Here is a 19554-nt window from a genome sequence, read left to right as displayed (position 1 = left end):
CATCTCTGGGGCATGAATGACTCTCCAGCCTGTGTGCTGTGCTCCAGGAAAGGCTCGCTGGAGCACATCCGAAGCAGCTGCTCTAAAGCTCTGGGGGAGGGCCGCTACCACCGGCGGCACGACCAAGTGCCGAAGACCGTTGCTGAAGCCATAGCTAAAAACAACAGCAGCAAGCAACAACCGGGCAAGAGGAGAATTGCCATTGTAAGGGCTGGAGAGCAGCCACAGTCCCAGCCCAAACCAGCAGCCGGGCTCCTCACCTCAGCATTGGACTGGGATCTTCGAGTGGACTCGGGCAAGCAGCTCAAGTTTCCAGACTACGTCACAACAACTTTGTTGAGGCCAGACATCTTGCTTACGTCAGTATCTTCACGGCTGGTGCTACTGATAGAGCTGAAAGTTCTTTGGGAGGATCGCATAGAGGAGGCGAATGAGCGGAAGCGGTCAAAGTACCAGGAGCTAGTGGAGCAATGCCGCAGAGGAGGCTGGAAGGCACGCTGTGAGCCCATTGAAGTGGGGTGTAGAGGCTTTGCTGGTAGCTCACCGTGCAAGGTGTTCACACTACTTTGCATCACAGGTGCTGGGAAAAGGAAGGCCATCAAGGCCACCACGGAGGCAGCAGAGAGAGCCTCTAGATCGGGGGTGTCCAAACTTTTTCCACTGAGGGCGGCACACTGAAAAATCAAAGCAAGCGGGGACCATTTTGATATGTTTTATTTTAAAAACCAATACATGTATAAAAAATATACATTTAGGCCTCGACTCAGGCTTGATGCTGGGGACCCCAAAGGGTTTTGGTCAAAAAAAATATTAAAAATGTGTCATTATTTAGTATTATTATTATTCTTCAAGGTCTAAATCTCTAGCTCAACATTAGGTCTATCTGTCAATATAAAGTTTTTTTTAATGGAATAAACACAAAATATGCAATATTTTCCCCCAATAAAATTTTTAAGTGGAATATTTGAGATTATATAATAATTGGAGCCTTAAAAAGGTCAATTACTGAAAACAACATTGATTGAACATTATTTTTTGAGCAATGACACTAAAAAAAAAAAAAAAGTCCCACTAAAATTATTGGAGATCCAAAAGGGTACTGCTCAGTAAAATTTAAAAAAATAAACCATAATTTTTTTTTACCTTTAACAAAATAGTCTCAAAATCAACTTCAGATCTATCCGTCAACTATAAGTTTTATTGTTGTTTACATTTTTTATTTGTTCGTTTTAGGCCCTTCTTTTAAAAAAACAACAACTTTGTTTTTTAAATGGCAAACCAAAAATATGCAACATTTTCCCCAAAAAAATATCTCAAAGTGGAATATTTAATGTGAAGTAAATGGAGCCTTGAATAGGTCAATAATTCATAATGACATAGATTTTGATTCATTATTATTTTTTAAAGAAAGAAACAGCCTGCATGGCAGCTGTGTGTTATTAGAGTAAACATTGCAACATTTTATTGTTACATTTCACCTGTTTGCTTTTTTATACCACTTTTTATGTTTTTAATTTTTCTTAATCATATTTTTAGAATGTGCCGCGGGGCCGTTAAAAAATTACCTGCGGGCCGCACTTTAGACACCCCTGCTTTAGATGGCTTTGGATCAGGAGGAACGAACTGTTGGCCAATGCTACTGGGACACAAGCTGTAGTCTGACCAACCCTGGCTGGGTCACCAGAGGGAAGGGGTATGATGTTGAAAGACCCGAAACCCCCGATGATCTCAGGCATACCACTGATGTATCCCAGTGCATCCTAGGATGTATCTTACAATCATACCAAATAATTGGTTTTTCTGGCTAATATTACACATTGATAATGAAAAAATACAATTACAGCAATTTTTTCTCTTAATATTACGACTAATAAAATAAAAAAATAGCTAATACAGTCCAAATTTATTTTTATAAAATTATATTATTTTTATATGAATATGATGACTTCAACTTAAAAAAAATCAGTTAATACACTAACCAATACAATGTAACTTTATTCTTAGGATTTAAAAAATTTTTTTTAACACTATTATGACGTCAACATAATAAATATTTGTAGGCATGTACAGAATTCCAAACACATATTTGTTTGAGGAATTACACCATTATTACTCTTAATATTATGACTATAATCTAATAAATTATTACTTCTTCAGCTGACACTACACATTTATTCGCATAAAACACACCTATTTATTCTTATTTAGTATTTTTTATATAATTATTATTTCTTTGATCTGATATTGGAAATTCATTGTACTTAAATTAAATACAGTATCTGTTTGATGTTGTTGTTAAAAAATGATTTGTATGTACTTTTTTCTATGTTTTGACTATTATAAACAATTTCAAGTTATAAGTGTGCATACTCCCCAACATGTAATGCATGTACCTGGATTACCACCTGATTACTAGAAACAATAATAAAACAATCTAAATTGCAGACAGGAAGTTGAAAACACATAAATCATCATCTCGATAGCTAAAACAGGCGTTTGGATGTTGCCACAGTATTGTTCTTTATTTATATTGTTCCCAAATGAAAGAAAATTACAATGACCAGTACAAAATAAAACAAAATATATTCATATATATACAATATAAAATGGTTCCGTTTTAGAACATTTAAAAAGTACATACAATAGATAATAATGAAACAATTCATGAGGATACAAATTTTCCGCAAGTACATTTAGTTACCCTTCCTTGAATGATAAGAGAGAAAAATATTTTATTTTCTAGGTTTTTAGTGTAAACGCTGTGTCAGTACGACCTTGTGTCTTCTGCTTGTTGTAAGATGGAAATAGTTGGCTGTAAGCTTGGCACCATCGTGTGCTAATAGAGGGACAGGAAGCAGCAGCACACATACTGGACATGAACGTGATGTTCGCACCACAACTTGAGTCGCTTACAATGCTCAAAGAATTAGTAAAAATGCAATCGGAGCACATTTTTGTTTTGGCAAAGCACCAAACCCTCCATTGTTTTAATAGGTGTACTCTTCTGTTTACTTCTCTTCTTGCTAAGCATTCATTCTCATTCCTCCAGTTAAAGTTTATTACTGCAGACTTGAATCACAATTGGGATTTATTTGCTTTGAACACATTCTGTCAACTCTTTTTCTCATGAAGTTTTATCCACCATAAGTCTGGAAAATATTCCAAGGACTCTAATATTCACTTTTCATTAGATACTCCTGCACAATCTAACCAGCTCCAATGAGGGAAATAACAAGATAACTCTCAGTGCAATGATTAACTTTTTATTTGTGCTATACCAATAACAGATCATGGGGATATTTTGTGCCATTCAATTTTTATTTTTTATACAATTGTCACCATAAGCCTACAATGGCAAAGTTACCCCAAAACTGACAAATGTAAAAAAAATAATTCTCATTTAAAATGCAATTTCTGATCCTCACATTTATGTTAACCCAAACTAATGTGTTAAGATACATTTTAATATTCCAATTTAGACAAATGTCTATTTATATTTGGCCATCTATTTATTTTGTTTTAACATCTATATTTGTCCATTGGATGGCGCTACAATTTCCCACTCAAAGCATGCAGGAAAATGTATCATCTTTTACTGAAATAATGGCTGATGTTGAGTTGGGGTGTGGACTGTAAGTGTGTATTATCATTTTAGTATTTTGGTATTAAAACAGTGCATTAAAACACATAATGGCCTTTAAAGATTTTAAATACAAAAAATAGGATTAGTATTTGATATGTATATTTCAGGCTAAAGTAATTTTAAAATATTGATGTTTAAAGTGGAAAAAGATATTACGGTAATATGTATTTTTTACAGCAGTTTTTGGGAGCAGACATTTATTATCATTAGGACAGCAGTGTTACTTCCAATCATTCACCCATCTCAGGGCCTAATCATAATAATAATAATGATAAAAATAGATATAATACTGCTAACACTAATAAGAAATATCCTTGAAATCAATTTTAGGGATTAAAAAAACAGTTGAATTATGGAAAACAAAATGGTATTTAAAGAGTTAAACCTGTTAATTAGTATAAGTAGACAGCTGATATGTTTTTGGTAAAATATCTTATAATTATCTCTATTGTCCTAAAATGGCAACGCTACACAAAAACTGACACATTTATTCCAACTACCAAAAAAATGCACCACTTAAAATGCAATTTCTGATTAATTTAAAATGCAATTTCTGATCTTCACGTTTATCTTAAAGGAGCCACACGTAATAATCATGTCAAGTCATCATTAAATGGCCCTGATATGTCAAAAGGCATTAATAAATAATGTTATTTTCGAATACCTTTATAACTGATTACATTAGTTCAGCCGGGATATGCTCATTTCAAAATTAGATTTACAGCCCAGAAATATGGTTATTGTTTTCATTTCGATGCCCCGCCCTCCACCGTTTGACCAATTAAAAGGTCAGTGAGTGTGTCACATCCAGGTTGCCAGTTACGCACAACCCTCTTCACCAGATTTGTAAGCGTAATGGCCTTTCAAGGGTTAAAATACAAAAAATAGTTTATCTTTACAGCAGTTTTTGGAAGCAGACATTTATTGTCATTACATAAGTGTGAGGTTTTTGTTCTTTTCAAATTTGACACTGAAAAAATAATACATTAAAGTTTGTGTGTCTGCCAAACATTGACCCATCTCAAGGTTTAATCATGATAAGAGGTATAAATATAAATATGATGATAAAAATAATAATGATAAATTTTCTTTAAATCTATTTGAAAGATTAAAAAAAAACAGTTGACTTATGGAAAACAAAATAGCCTTTAAAGGGTAAAAATTGACTCAACAGACGTGCGAATATACAGTGCCTATTAATTAGTATAATGTGTTGACAGCTGATATTTACTGTAAAACATTTTAGAATCCTATTATCCTAAAATTGCAACATTACACAAAAATTAACACATGTATTCCAACTGACAAACAAAATGTAACATTTCTGATCCTTACATTTGTCTTAACACAAACTAATGTAATCATTTATGTTAATTTTCAATGTGGACTATTGGCTTTCAATTTTTTTAATATTAATTTCTACATCTGTCCATTGGATGTTGCAACATTTTCCCATTCAAACAATGCAGGAACATTTCTCACCTTTTACTGAAATGAATGTTGGATGTTGGTGTGCACTGCATGTGTGAGTTATTATTTTAGTATTTCGGGTCTAAAAACAGTGCACATATGTAAACACAGACTTTTAGACCTTTATAAACAAAAATAATAGTATTTGATATGTATATTTCAGGCTGAAGTTTGAAGAATTGTTTTCTTTGAAGGCTGAAGTAGTTCTAAAATATTGATTTGTTTAAAGTAAAAGGAAATACACTACCGTTCAAAAGTTTGGGGTCACCCAAACAATTTTGTGGAATAGCCTTCATTTCTACGAACAAGAATAGACTGTCGAGTTTCAGATGAAAGTTCTCTTTTTTTGGCCATTTTGAGCGTTTAATTAACCCCACAAATGTGATGCTCCAGAAACTCAATATGCTCAAAGGAGGGTCAGTTTTGTAGCTTCTGTAACGAGCTAAACTGTTTTCAGATGTGTGAACATGATTGCACAAGGGTTTTCTAATCATCAATTAGCCTTCTGAGCCAATGAGCAAACACATTGTACCATTAAAACACTGGAGTGATAGTTGCTGGAAATGGGCCTCTATACACCTATGTAGATATTGCACCAAAAACCAGACATTTGGAGCTAGAATAGTCATTTACCACATTAGCAATGTATAGAGTGCATTTCTTTAAAGTTAAGACTAGTTTAAAGTTATCTTCATTGAAAAGTACAGTGCTTTTCCTTAAAAAATAAGGACATTTCAATGTGACCCCAAACTTTTGAACGGTAGTGTATGTATTTTTCACAGCAGTTTTTAGGAAGCAGGCATTTATTGTCAGTGATGTTTTTTGTTCTTTTTAAATTTGACACTGTAGAAAAAAAAATAATGCATTAATTAACATTGGTGTTGCTGCCAATCATTGACCCGTCTCAGGGCATAATAATAATAAGAATAACAACAATTATAACAACAATAATAAGAATAAAAAAATATCCTTGAAATCTACTTTAAGGATTTAAAAAAGAAAAGAAAAAAAAAAGCCTTTTAGGGTTAAAGTTTGATCATTTAACAAACTATTAATTTGTATAATATGTTGACATGCTTTTGTCATTTTGACACTGAGTGAGAATATGTAAACATGATAGCTTTTAAAAAGTTAAAATACATGAAAAATATAATTAATATTTGTTTTGTATATTTCAGGCTAAGTAGTTTTATAAAATTGACTTAATGAAGGTGGAAAAAAAGAGCAGTTTTGGATTGTGCAGGTGTTCCTAACGTGGTGTCCATTAATGTACAGTAGTTGTCCTCCAGCATATTTCTTGTGTCCGAGTAGCGAGTAAAGGCAACCAGGCGGTTGGTTGGCACACAAGAACCGTGTCGATAACGAAGAAGCCGCGGCGAGCAGTGCTTAGCATCACAAGGCATTGATCTGAGAACAGCGCGATAAGATTGGCAGTAAACAATATGGCACTCCACATGATGAGACAGGTCAGGTGTGCTGCGTGTTTTCCGGAATGAATGGAGCGGGATTAAAGCATCCATCAGGAAAAGTTCAGCGTGCGCTCGCTGACCTTGACTCACAACGCCAGCTAAGCGATGAAGGGGAGGACACGTATCATTCAGCTCCTGTCAGCCCTCTTCCTCATTATTGTTGTAGTAGCGTCCCGGAAGCAAATATGCCATTCAATTAGATGAACATCATGCAGCCTGTCACCTCCACTTATTGGAGCGGGAAAAGCGGCATGTTTCTGGCCTCTCAGCGGCAGCCATGCATCATCCTGACAGCGGGGATGTTGTCATGTGACCGTGGCTGATAAATCACGCCTCAGCCCGGCGCGGGTTGGGATTCAATCACAATCCGGGGCGCGATTAACTTCCTGATGCGTCCTAAACTAGGAAACAACAAAGGGAACGTCTTTGAGTCCGAGTCAATCCCGGGTCCACTTAGGTAGCCATGATGGGAAAGACAACAGGTAGTCCTGATAAGGAAATGACTATTTCTGGCTCCTTCAAAAACGGTGTCAAAGAGCATGGAAGAGACACCAGAGACAGGCCAGTACAAAAAAAAGCTACAGTCCTGACTGGATGTATTAGTTTCTACTCTACAAAATACCCTCTGTAACTTTGCCGTGTTTTGGCGAATTACCACAAAATTTGGTACACACCTTTAGGGGGCTGACAAGCACATGTATGGCAAATTTCAGCAAGTTTGACTTAAAAATATGGCCGCTATCAAGCAAATGTCTTCCACAGCATTTTTGAGCACAACCCATATGGGCTATACTGCTGTACACTGACTACTCTAAAGTATGTTTTTTTCATCTATAACAGGGGTGCCCAAACCTCCAAGGGCCATAGTGAAAATGTGCCAAGTGTAACAGGGTCAATTATGTCTTGTAAATAATGTATTTTATAATGTTTTATTATTGTTATAATTACACAAAATGTGTGTGGTACATGTAAATACCGGAGTGTTGTTCGATGTTTTGTCAATGTGGAACCATTGTCTCGTTGTCCCTCCTACTGCAATAATTACTGTGACACCTGTCTTTTTATATGCGTTGGACATGCCTTCCAACTTCCCTTTTGTCTACGATAACGGGAGAGGTAGGCGTCCATGCGACGACAGAAAATGTATTGTCTTGTTAAGAACTTAAGTTCACTTTCTTGTTCATTATTATATTTGTGCAGGGGCTCGACGATGGCAGAAAGTTATTGACAACAATTGTATTCTGTGTATTATCAGGTATGTTTTTATTTCACTGTTGTACGTAACTCCGCTCTTTTGTCTACGATAACGGGAGATGGGCTCGACGATGGCAGAAAGTTATTGACAACAATTGTATTCTGTGTATTATTAGTAAAGTGCAGCTGAACAGCAACCCATGATGTCGGTCGTGTTCCATAAAATCCACACAACGCAGAGGAAAAGACCACCGGTTAGAGGTATCCCGATTTTTCACTTCCGATACAATACCGATATTGGAGTCTTGAGTATTGGCCGATACTGATTGGGTTCCAATACAATAGCAGCAAGAATCGAACATACATGTACTATTTTGTAGTGTGGGATGTGTTGATCAAATAAAACTACCGGTAGTCACAGAGAACGGAGAACAATGGTTGGTATGAAAAACATTAACCTAATAATTATTAACCATCTGCAATGGACTTATGCTGTCTTTAAGTTGAAGTGGTATTGGTCCTTTTTTTTAACAGTAAAATATTTCATCAGGTTAAGCCCATGATGCAGTAAGTTAAATGATGGGCACACCTTTGTTACTCGATACATTTCTGCCTTGGAGACTTTGTCGATGTGAGTAATATTAAAGTTAAAGTATACTTATATTGATAGTGGTGAAAATTATCCTCTGCATTTGACCCATCCCATTGTTCCAACCCCTGGGAGGCGAGGTGAGCAGTGAGCAGCAGCGGTGGCTGCGCTCGTGAATCATTTTGGTGATTTAACCCCCAATTCCAACCCTTGATGCTGAGTGCCAAGCAGGGAGGCAATGGGTCCCATTTTTATAGTCTTTGGTATGACTCACGACCTACCCATCTCAGAGCGGACACTCTAACCACAAGGCCACTGAACTAAAATAATTTCACACTTGTTTAAATTGAAAAATGTCCTGTTTTAGACAGCGATATTGTTCAATTAAGGACACTTATTACATATGTCTCGCTTGTGTGCTATCGTGTGCTTAGCTGTTGTGTAGCTGCTGGCTCCTAATAGACTGCCATGTTTACCTTTTGTAAATGACATGATTAGAATACAAGAAAAGACCAGCCTTGTGGGCTTATTGGAGGACATTTAGATGTTAACTGGCTGTCCAACTTTGCACAAGTAACCACCCTGGAGGACTGCTTGTTTCGGAGCTTATATCAGACAGTTTTCATCATCTCATACTTGTTTTTTTGCTGATATCTCACTGATATCCCATATCAATATTGGATCAGGACACCCCTAATTTTAAGTGTGAAACACAAATAACCTAACAATAGAATTCCCACCCTTTGGCGGGCCAAATATGGCACTTTGGGCACCCCTGATCTATAGTGTCGTCCTTTGAATAAAAGGTAGGATTCACATTTTATTTTGTAAACTAATACAAAACTGCACCATCATTAGTGGTCTCTAGGTTCGTTCTGGGAAGCCCCACCTGTTCCCCAGACCCAAATCCTAACCTATCCCCCTGTTGTTTGGTCAGAAGCATATCTGGATGGATATATCCATATATATGGAGGCCATACACACATGATACCGCTGATTTAAGTGTTCCCTTTATTTTTTTGAGCAGCTTTTCAATAAAAAACTAGCTCCCAGGACAGCAACACTTTGATATTAGCTGTGAGTGTGTACAAAAACCCCAACCACTTAACTAGCCCTTTTTGCACCTTCCTATGAATCTAGAGTTAAAGAGGCACATTAACCTCCGCTCAGGCATCCTTTTTATCTCCATTACAGGCTACCAGGGTATGGATGCATTATTCATCTACTGTAGCCCCAGCAGTAACATTTCATATAACGCACCAAGGGGAGGCTTCCATCCTTTATCCATGCATTTTCCACATAGTCTGCCCCTCACTTTTAACACAGGGACACTATGACACGCGAGAGTGTCTGCAAAACAATGGAATTTATGACGACGTTTGGCAAAAGCATAAAATGTGCCGGCGTTCAAATTAATTATTGATCTGAAGAGTGAAAATTGGAGCAAATGCAATTACCAGCCTGCAAATAATTTGTTATATATAAACACATGGCGGGGATGCGTCTATGTGTGTGTGTGTGTGTGTGTGTAGGTAAGCTTTATGAACTCGCTGCACAGTTGACTAATTCACAATGAAGAAATGACGGCTACCCTTCCACAGTTCTTTCTATGGCTTATTTTGTAAAGCACTAAAGTTGGATCAAGTCATTGGCGATGAGAAACCTCATGAACCATTTAGGAACAACAATCATAGCCTTCTTTTTGCACCCTTTGAAATCCAGAAATAAATAGACTCTTGGTAATTAACACACCATATACTGTACACACGTACACTATCAAATGAAAAACAGCAATTTACTTGTTTTTGTTGTTGTTGTTGTCTCTACGGTTACATTCCTTTACAAAAAAGTCTGTAGGAGGTATTGACTGAGAGAGCCTGGCCTGGTCATGTGACCTGCACCCCAGTTCAGTGCACTCAAAATGATTCATACCCTGTTAGACTGATTTTTTGATGTGGAGAATCTTCTAGCTGGTGGAAAAAGACTATGCATTAGGAGACATTCTTTTATTTTATATATTAAATTATTCATACTTGTTCGCAATACAAGTATAACTAACTCAAGTTCTAATATTAAAGCTGCAGATTCTTTGGAATGGTGCAAAAAATGTGATTTAAAAAAAAGACAAAACAGTATTGCCAATGCTTAACTTAAAAAAACCCCACTATTATATAATAATATTTAGTTAATTATGTAAATGCCTTGAAAGAGTCCCATTTTTCAAGGATTTTGAGTCATTTTGCGCTGCAAATGGGTCAATTGTGTTTAAGTGATTAATAATATTAATAATGATTGATTAATTCTCATTAACGTGTTAATTTTGACTTCCCTATATACCAAAAAATAGCGGCAGAAAAAAAAATCATTATTCTAAATAAATACAAAATGTTTAAATATATATGAATAAGTATATATACGCAATAATCTTTTATTATTAAATTGTAATTGTTACCCATAAAATGATAACATTTATTACAATAAATAATATATTCATGTGACACAATTATAGTGTATTCTAAATAAAGAAAATATTAGCAAATATATTATGTTACGACACATAAAAAACAACAATAAGATAAAAAATGCAAAAGATTTTTATCATTAATTTCAACCTCTAAAATAATATATTGAAATAAAAATTATAATTTTAATGAAACAATGATAGTGTATTACGGACGGCGTGGCGAAGTTGGTAGAGTGGCTGTGCCAGCAATCGGAGTGTTGCTGGTTACTGGGGTTCAATTCCCACCTTCTACCTTCCTAGTCACGTCCGTTGTGTCCTTGGGCAAGACACTTCACCCTTTGCCTCTGATGGCTGCTGGTTAGCGCCTTGCATGGCAGCTCCCGCCATCAGTGTGTGAATGTGTGTGTGAATGGGTAAATGTGGAAATACTGTTGAGTACCTTGAAGGTAGAAAAGCGCTATACAAGTATAACCCATTTATCATTTATTTATAATAGTGTATTATTCTAAATAGGGACACATTTTTTAGATTATACCGTATTACTGTATATAAAAAACAAAAATATAATCAACATTTGTAATGATTTTCCATTATTAATTTTAACCCATAATGAATATAATTAAATTAAACAATATAATTATATTGAAATAAAATGATATTATAATAAATAAATTACAAATATTAATATAAAATAATCAATAATATGTTATATTATGATAATTAATTTATGGTATGACAACTAAATATATTCAAAATATTCGGTTTAGTTTCCATTATAAGAAGAAGTAGATTTAAAAACTACTGAACACTTTCTTAGTATGTAAGTAAATATTTCACTCTTGTCCAGGGTATAAATCATTTTGGGCTACTTCGTATACACGTGCGGCATAATTTACACAGCAAAAAGTGGATTCCACTCATTGAAGCGATGACCTCACCAGTGTCGTTGGCTTTGTTATCCCTCGTCCCCCGTTGCCATGGTTACTTCCATATCTCAAATGTACATCTTGCCACAACGTGAGCCGTGTTTTTTGAATGCACAGTGTTGGTTCAAAGCAGATATCTTGAGGATAGACCAAAACAAACAAAAAAAAAGACGTTTGAATCGCTTACCAAACATGAGGGAAAAAAAATGTGCTTTTTTTTGTTTTGTTGCTCGTTTGTTTCACCAGAGGCACGCGTCAAGAAATGAAAGCTTTTGATGAAGCACAGCAGCGAAATGTTGAGACAGTATTAGCACGCTGTGTCCAAAAAAGATAAAGAAGCTTGTCAAAATGGATCTGGAAAAACTTGCACTTGTTGCTACCCTCTTTAATAAAAGAGACTTATTTCTTCCTTTTGCAAAGTATCTGTACAAAAACAACTGGGCTGTGATGGATTTCATCTCCGATGGGTAAAATAATAGGGGAAAACCTGTTTGAAGTCCGTCATCAGGGAGGAGGGGGGATCTGCACGCCCAATAGATCGTAGGCGAAGATATTCCAAAAGATGGCGAAGAGGAGGAAGGTGATGAAGGAGAAGACGATGACCCACCAGGAGCACTGCTTCTGCAGGCTCTCCTCGTAGCTGCGTAAGATGAGGAGCCCCATACTGATACCCACCACGGCGCCCGACAGGTGGGCCATGAAGCTGGGCTGGGGCCCGGAGGAAGGCAGAGGTGGGGAGAAGCGCAGCCAGACTGCTCGGCCCACCTCCGAGCTCACTGTGAGGGAACAAGAGGTGGCGAGTCAGCAGTTTTTAGAGAAATCAACTGAGGTTATTGATGTAGACCTGCAGTGTAAAAACTTTTTCTAGTCAAGGACACATGTGCAGAAAAACTGAAGGATGTGAGGACAACTTTGACACATTTTGTACACAGATGATGCTAAAACCAACCCTACTTAGGTTGAACCCATAAACACTAGTCAATGCAGTTGTTTAGGGCAGGGGTCGGGAACTGAGAGAGCCATGAAAGCCAAATATTTAAAAACATATTTCCGTGAGAGCCATATATTTTTTAACACCAAATACAACTAAATGCGTGCATTTTTAAGTAAAACCAACATTTTTTGAGTATAATAAGTCTCCCTATTCTTTTTAATAACATTGTTATTCTGAAGCTAACCAATAATAAATAAAATACTTCTTACCATTAATGCGACTTCTTGAACAGTTGCATGAGAATGTTTTATATTTTGAATGTTAATTTTAACACTGTGATTACCAGCGGATTTATTTAGTTACTTATTGTGTTAAGCAATGTCAGCTAAGATTTATCTGAGAGCCAGATGCAGTCATCAAAAGAGCCACAGGTTCCCTACCCCTGGTTTAGGGCCACACACACTACATGGGGTGGCCCCATGATAAAAAAAAAGGCCACACTTTGGACAACCCTGAAATTATGTTGCTACTCTGGAGCCAGTTTCACTTATAAACTGGCTTAAAGTAGTTTAACAGTGTTTGGGTCCCAGCATATGTACAGTAACATGTATTTTGTATTTATTAGCATACTGATTTGGTCATGAACACCAAAAAGGTTACAGTTTGGATTTAAAAAGCTGTTCAATAAAGACCAGTCTGAGAAAGATATCCTAGAACACAGGTTTCCAATTCAAGGTCTGGCCCGCTACGTCACCTAGTGTGTCCAAATATATGTTTATGTTTAAGTATTTGGCAGACGCTTTTATTCAAAGCGACATACATAAAAAATACCGTAATTTCCGGACTATAAGCCGCTACTTTTCCCCCTTGTTCTGGTCCCTGCGGCTTATACAAGGGTGCGGCTTATTTACGGCCTGTTCTTCTCCGACACCGATGAAGAGGATTTCGGTGGTTTTAGTACGCATGTGGAAGACGATGACACAATGATTAAAGACTGACTTTTCATATACCGGTAGGCTGGTTATTTTGATAACGTACAGGTGAGCACTTTGTATTACTTTGCACCGTTGTATTATTTGTACTCTGCACGAATGCTGTTCGCCATGTCAAAGATGTGAAAGTTTGATTGAATGATTGAAAGATTTATTGTTAATAAATGGGACGCTTTGCGTTCCCAAACAGTCATCTCTGTCCCAACAATCCCCTCCGTGGTAGCAGGAACCCCTATATACTACGGTAATTACACATAAAAACCCTGCGGCTTATACTCGGGTGCGGCTTATATATGGAGCAATCTGTATTTTCCCTTAAATTTAGCTGGTGCGGCTTATAGTCAGGTGCGGCTTATAGTCCGGAAATTACGGTACATATAAAACAATCACTGTAAACATGATCATTTAAGGGAAGAATGTAATACAAAATATCAATACAAAGTGTCAAGACAGAATAAACTCTCTGCTGCTGCAGCAACAGAGATACAGTCTATAAGATATATAGATATCTAATGTATTCATACATTGTTTATGTAGGATATACAAATGTATATATAACCTAATGATATTGTTTCTTGAATTTAAAAATATCTGACCGTTTTTTTCCCCTTTCTCTGGGATTATATTCCCAGTTTTGATCTCGGACATCTGGGCACTTATAGCATATAAGAATATTCTATTACAGTTAAGCAAACTATGAATAATAAAACACGCCAAAACATGTGTCCTTTATCATAGCTACACGTATGACAAAAAAACGTGTGAAAATCAGTGGTATTCAGTGAGGTAAGATTAATTAAATGCACTGACAGTTCATTGCTCCTGCCAAATGAATTGCACCGAGTGGAGCGGATCACCACTCCAACATGGCGGCCCCGTGTCTCGTCAGCGCCAGTAGGCAGTAGCGGTTGATGTTACGTCTACTTATAAGATGTCTATGAGCTGGAAGGCTTTACTGACAACAACTCGTGATCTGATTGGCTATCGCAATTATCTATCAACTGTATGTTCCCGTTCACTTACAGTGCACGGACGCCCGCATTGTTGATTCTGAAGGCCTCGAGCAGATTTCGTACAGCATGGCAACATAAACTAGCTGAATTGTGATTGGATTAAAAACTCTAACCTAAAAACAACAGCACTAGAAGGAGCATAATATGACATGAAGAGAATATGAATACTTTTAGATATTTAGGGAAAGTAAATAAAAAATTACTTTTATCTTTAATTATGATCATGATTTCTGGTTATGTTAGGCCAGCAGACGGCCCACCACTGATTGTAGGTAAAAACACAGTCTTATATTCGGTGAAATACGTGATTATTGAATATATATATATATATATATACAGGACTGTCTCAGAAAATTAGAATACTGTGATAAAGTCCTTTATTTTCTGTAATGCAACTAAAAAAACGAAAATGTCATACATTCTGGATTCATTACACATCAACTGAAATATTGCAAGCCTTTTATTATTTTAATATTGCTGAGTGCATTTATTGACATTTTCAAATGTTTGATTTTGTTTTGCTGTTATAAATCTTTCTTTTTTACTTGGTCTGAGGAAATATTCAAATTTTTTGAGATAGGATTTTTGAGTTTTCTTAAGCTGTATGCCATAATCAGCAATATTAAAATAATAAAAGGCTTGCAATATTTCAGTTGATGTGTAATGAATCCAGAATGTATGACATTTTCATGTTTTTAGTTGCATTACAGAAAATAAAGGACTTTATCACAATATTCTAATTTTCTGAGACAGTCCTGTATATATATATATATATATATATATATATATATATATATATATATATATATATATATATATATATATATATATATATATATATATATATATATATATATATATATAAAGCAAACAAAAAAAACTAAATACAAAAATATTTATATATATATATATATATATACGTACATACATATATGTGTACATACATATATAAATATATATACACAGTATATACATATATACAGTACATACATATATACATAGTTATATATATATACACAGTTATATATATATATATACACATAGATATATATATAGATATACACATATATATATACATAATAAATAATAATAAAAGGCTTGCAATATTTCAGTTGATGTGTAATGAATCCAGAATGTATGACATTTTCATGTTTTTAGTTGCATTACAGAAAATAAAGGACTTTATCACAATATTCTAATTTTCTGAGACAGTCCTGTATATATATATATATATATATATATATATATATATATATATATATATATATATATATATATATATATATATATATATATATATAAAGCAAACAAAAAAAACTAAATACAAAAATATTTATATATATATATATACATATACGTACATACATATATGTGTACATACATATATAAATATATATACACAGTATATACATATATACAGTACATACATATATACATAGTTATATATATATACACAGTTATATATATATATACACATAGATATATATATAGATATACACATATATATACATATATATGTCTATATACATATATATACATATGTATATATATGTGTATATATATATATATATATATATGTACTGTATATGTAAGTATATATATATGTGTATATATATTTATGTATGTATGTATATATATGTATGTATATATATATAAATACTGTATATATATATGTATGTATATATATATGTATAAACATATATATGTGTTTATATTTAGTTTTTTGTTTGCTTTGTATATACATATACACACACACGCACACACACAGACACACACACACACACACGTATAGCAACCTGGGGTTTAGTTGTATATATATATATATATATATATATATATATATATATATATATATATATATATATATATATATATATATATATATATAAAACTAAACCCCAGGTTGCTACATTATATATATATATATATATATATATATATATATATATATATATATATATATATATATATATATATATATATATATATATATATATATATATATATATATATATATATATATATACACATTTAGTTGGATATTTATAATCACTTACAGGGCCAGCTCCTGGCATAAACACCCTAAACGGTTGTTTTGGGCCACAACCACTAGAGGGCAGCCACATATATTTACTTACTGCAAACTAGTGCCAGGATCATGCGGAGCAGCTTGTATGGACACCTCATCCCAGCCCAGTTCTGCAAAGTAAACAATCAGGACTTGATATAAGTTCCCACAAAACATCATGTGTGATCTTTTTCACCACATTTAACCCAGACAGAAAGACAATATAATAATAATAATAATAACAATAATAATAATAATAATAACAATAATAATGAGCCCTGATAGTGTGTGCACCTGGCTTCTGTAGTGGGCGCATGCCAGGGGCACTGGGTTAATTAGAGCTACACTAATTAAACAGATGAGGGGAGCAATAAATCGCACTTATGATCCTCCTGGGAGGAAAGAACAACGGCATCCTGACTTAGAATATCGCCTTTGCTCCTCCGGATGAATAATAGCACCAATCACATCGCTCCTTAAGTGTCTGGCTGTGAGGAATTGTGGGAAAAAGACCCAGGGCCACTTTTTCCCCAATCCCTCCTGACTGAGTGGAGGCATGCAAGATTAAAAACAGAGGATAAAAATAGAGAGAAAGCCCTGTCGCAAGAAGAAGCCTTCAAAGTCACAATATTACAACAGATAAATGATTAATATCTTCAAAAAAGGAGGTCACCGTCGCGGTGTTTGGTAGAGATCTTTTCATCAAATGCTGACAAAGAACTTTTGTGTTAGGAGGACGCTAACTTTGTGGATTTCTTTTTTGAACTGTAGAAGTTGCAATTCTGAGAGATGTAACGTATATATGACCACAGTGCAATCAAAGTGCTATGATCTTGCTGTATGGACATAACATGGCATATTTATGTTTTTTAATGTAATATATACTATCCATTTTCAATTTCTTACAAAGAGTGAGATAAAACAAATCTAACACATGTGCCCAAAACAAGCTTGGTATGTTTATTTAAATCAATATATTGCTATTATTTATTGGCATGAATTTTTTTAATGTTTTACATAAAAATTGTGCCGCTATCCATCTCGGACTAATATAATTAAATAATCATTAGTTTAAATGCTGGACTTTTTATAAAAATGTTTTAGATAATATTTATTATTTAGAATAAGGCAATTTACTGATTTAATGTACAATGATTAATATGAAAATACGCAATTTTAAAATGTAATTAAGCACATTTTATCACCACATTTGTGCCTTGAATTAAGCATTTTCAAGCATAAAAATGGCTTCATGAACTAAAACTATCAATACCACAGTAGTAAAGGTAGTAGTCGAAGAGACAAATCTTATCAGATCATACATACATTGTGTGCTACATACAAACTGTAGCACACAAAAAAGCACATTTAATAAAAAAAACGTTATTATGGTTTTACCTTTACTTATAAATGAAGTCCATGCGTCGCTGTTGTGCTGGATTAATGCACCCCCGTCGTAGAATGCACCCCCTGACGGGAGTGTTATATCAACTAAAGCCCACACTTAAACTTTCCACGTGCAGGATTGAATCTATTTAAAAAAGTTTTTAATAAGAAGCCAAAAAGTGCAAAAACAATAATGTTCGTGTTGGAGGAGTTGTGAATGAATGACATATGAAATCCGTGCTGCAGTCTGCAGGTGTACCAAATGTTGTGGCCCTGCAGTCATTCAGAACTCCTCCAACACGAACATGATTGTTATTGCACTTTTTGGCTTCTTATTAAATAACTTTTTTAAATAGATTCAATCTTGCACGTGGAAAGTTTAAGTGTGGGCTTCAGTTGATATAACACTCCCGTCAGGGGGTGCATTCTAGGCCAGCAGTTAGCCGAGTCCGCAATCCATGTTGAGGCACAACGCAGTGACGTGCCTCAACCGGCTGCTGATCACCGCACTGTCTCTTCTCAGTATTTGAACGGCAAATGTGAAAATTCAGCGATTTTGAATAAAAATAATCTAAAACTGGTGAAGTTAAATGGAAAATAACTTTATAGTATAATCACTGGATACATATAACAATTTAATTAATTTGACTGCACGTCACTGATACATAGTCATACACATACATATATACACATATATAAATATATATATATATACACACATATATATATATATATATATATATATATATATATATATATATATATATATATATATATATATATATATATATATATATATATAATATACATAGTCATACACATACATATACTTGTATTCTTGGGGATCTACATCAATTTAGTAACGTGTCATCAAAGAGTAAATATGCTTTTCTTTCAATGTGCATAATAACAAAAAGGGTAATATTTAAAAAATGGATAGCTGTTGATAGTCCAACTCATACTGACTGGTACACACAAGCTATGGAGATGATATCAGTACAACAAACTGCATTTAGTTTAGATGATAATGAGTCATACAGTATATTGGAATATAGGATCCATTATTTAAATTTGTTTCAACTATTAAATGAACCAAAATATGACTTATTATATCTTTGTGGAAAATATTGGACACAGTGTGTTGTCAAGTTTATGAGATCTGATGCAAGTGTAAGCCACTGTGACACTATTGTTCATTTCTAATTTTTTTATTATTTTTTATTAATGGTTTTAATGATAATATCAATGAGGGTTTTTTAATCACTGCTATTTTGAAATTGTTACTAATATTGATACTGTTGTCGATAATGTTCATTTTTGTTTCACTACATTTGGAATGTTCCGTGTCATGTTTGTGTGTCCTCAATTGCTCTGTTTATTGTTGTTCTTAATGTTGCTGGGACGGG

The 19554-nt window shown here is 34.5% G+C and overlaps 1 protein-coding gene across 4 annotated transcripts in view; it reads right to left on the bottom strand.

Annotated features, from left to right (window-relative positions):
• Positions 1-11423: 11423 nt before the first annotated feature.
• The window catches only part of rhbdl1 (rhomboid, veinlet-like 1 (Drosophila)), a 99216-nt gene continuing 91085 nt past the window's right edge, over positions 11424-19554 (bottom strand). For all 4 annotated transcript variants that reach the window (XM_062054890.1, XM_062054892.1, XM_062054891.1 and 1 more), the window contains 2 exons: positions 16833-16893; positions 11424-12531 (listed from right to left, as the gene is read on the bottom strand). In XM_062054890.1, the coding sequence (XP_061910874.1) occupies positions 12260-12531; positions 16833-16893 (333 nt within the window). In that variant the 3' untranslated portion in view covers positions 11424-12259. The remainder of the gene's footprint in view (positions 12532-16832; positions 16894-19554) is intronic.

This window comes from Entelurus aequoreus, linkage group LG08 (assembly GCF_033978785.1).
Source record: "Entelurus aequoreus isolate RoL-2023_Sb linkage group LG08, RoL_Eaeq_v1.1, whole genome shotgun sequence".
NCBI classification, from domain to species: domain Eukaryota; kingdom Metazoa; phylum Chordata; class Actinopteri; order Syngnathiformes; family Syngnathidae; genus Entelurus; species Entelurus aequoreus.
This window is presented reverse-complemented; position numbering and strand designations above follow the sequence as displayed.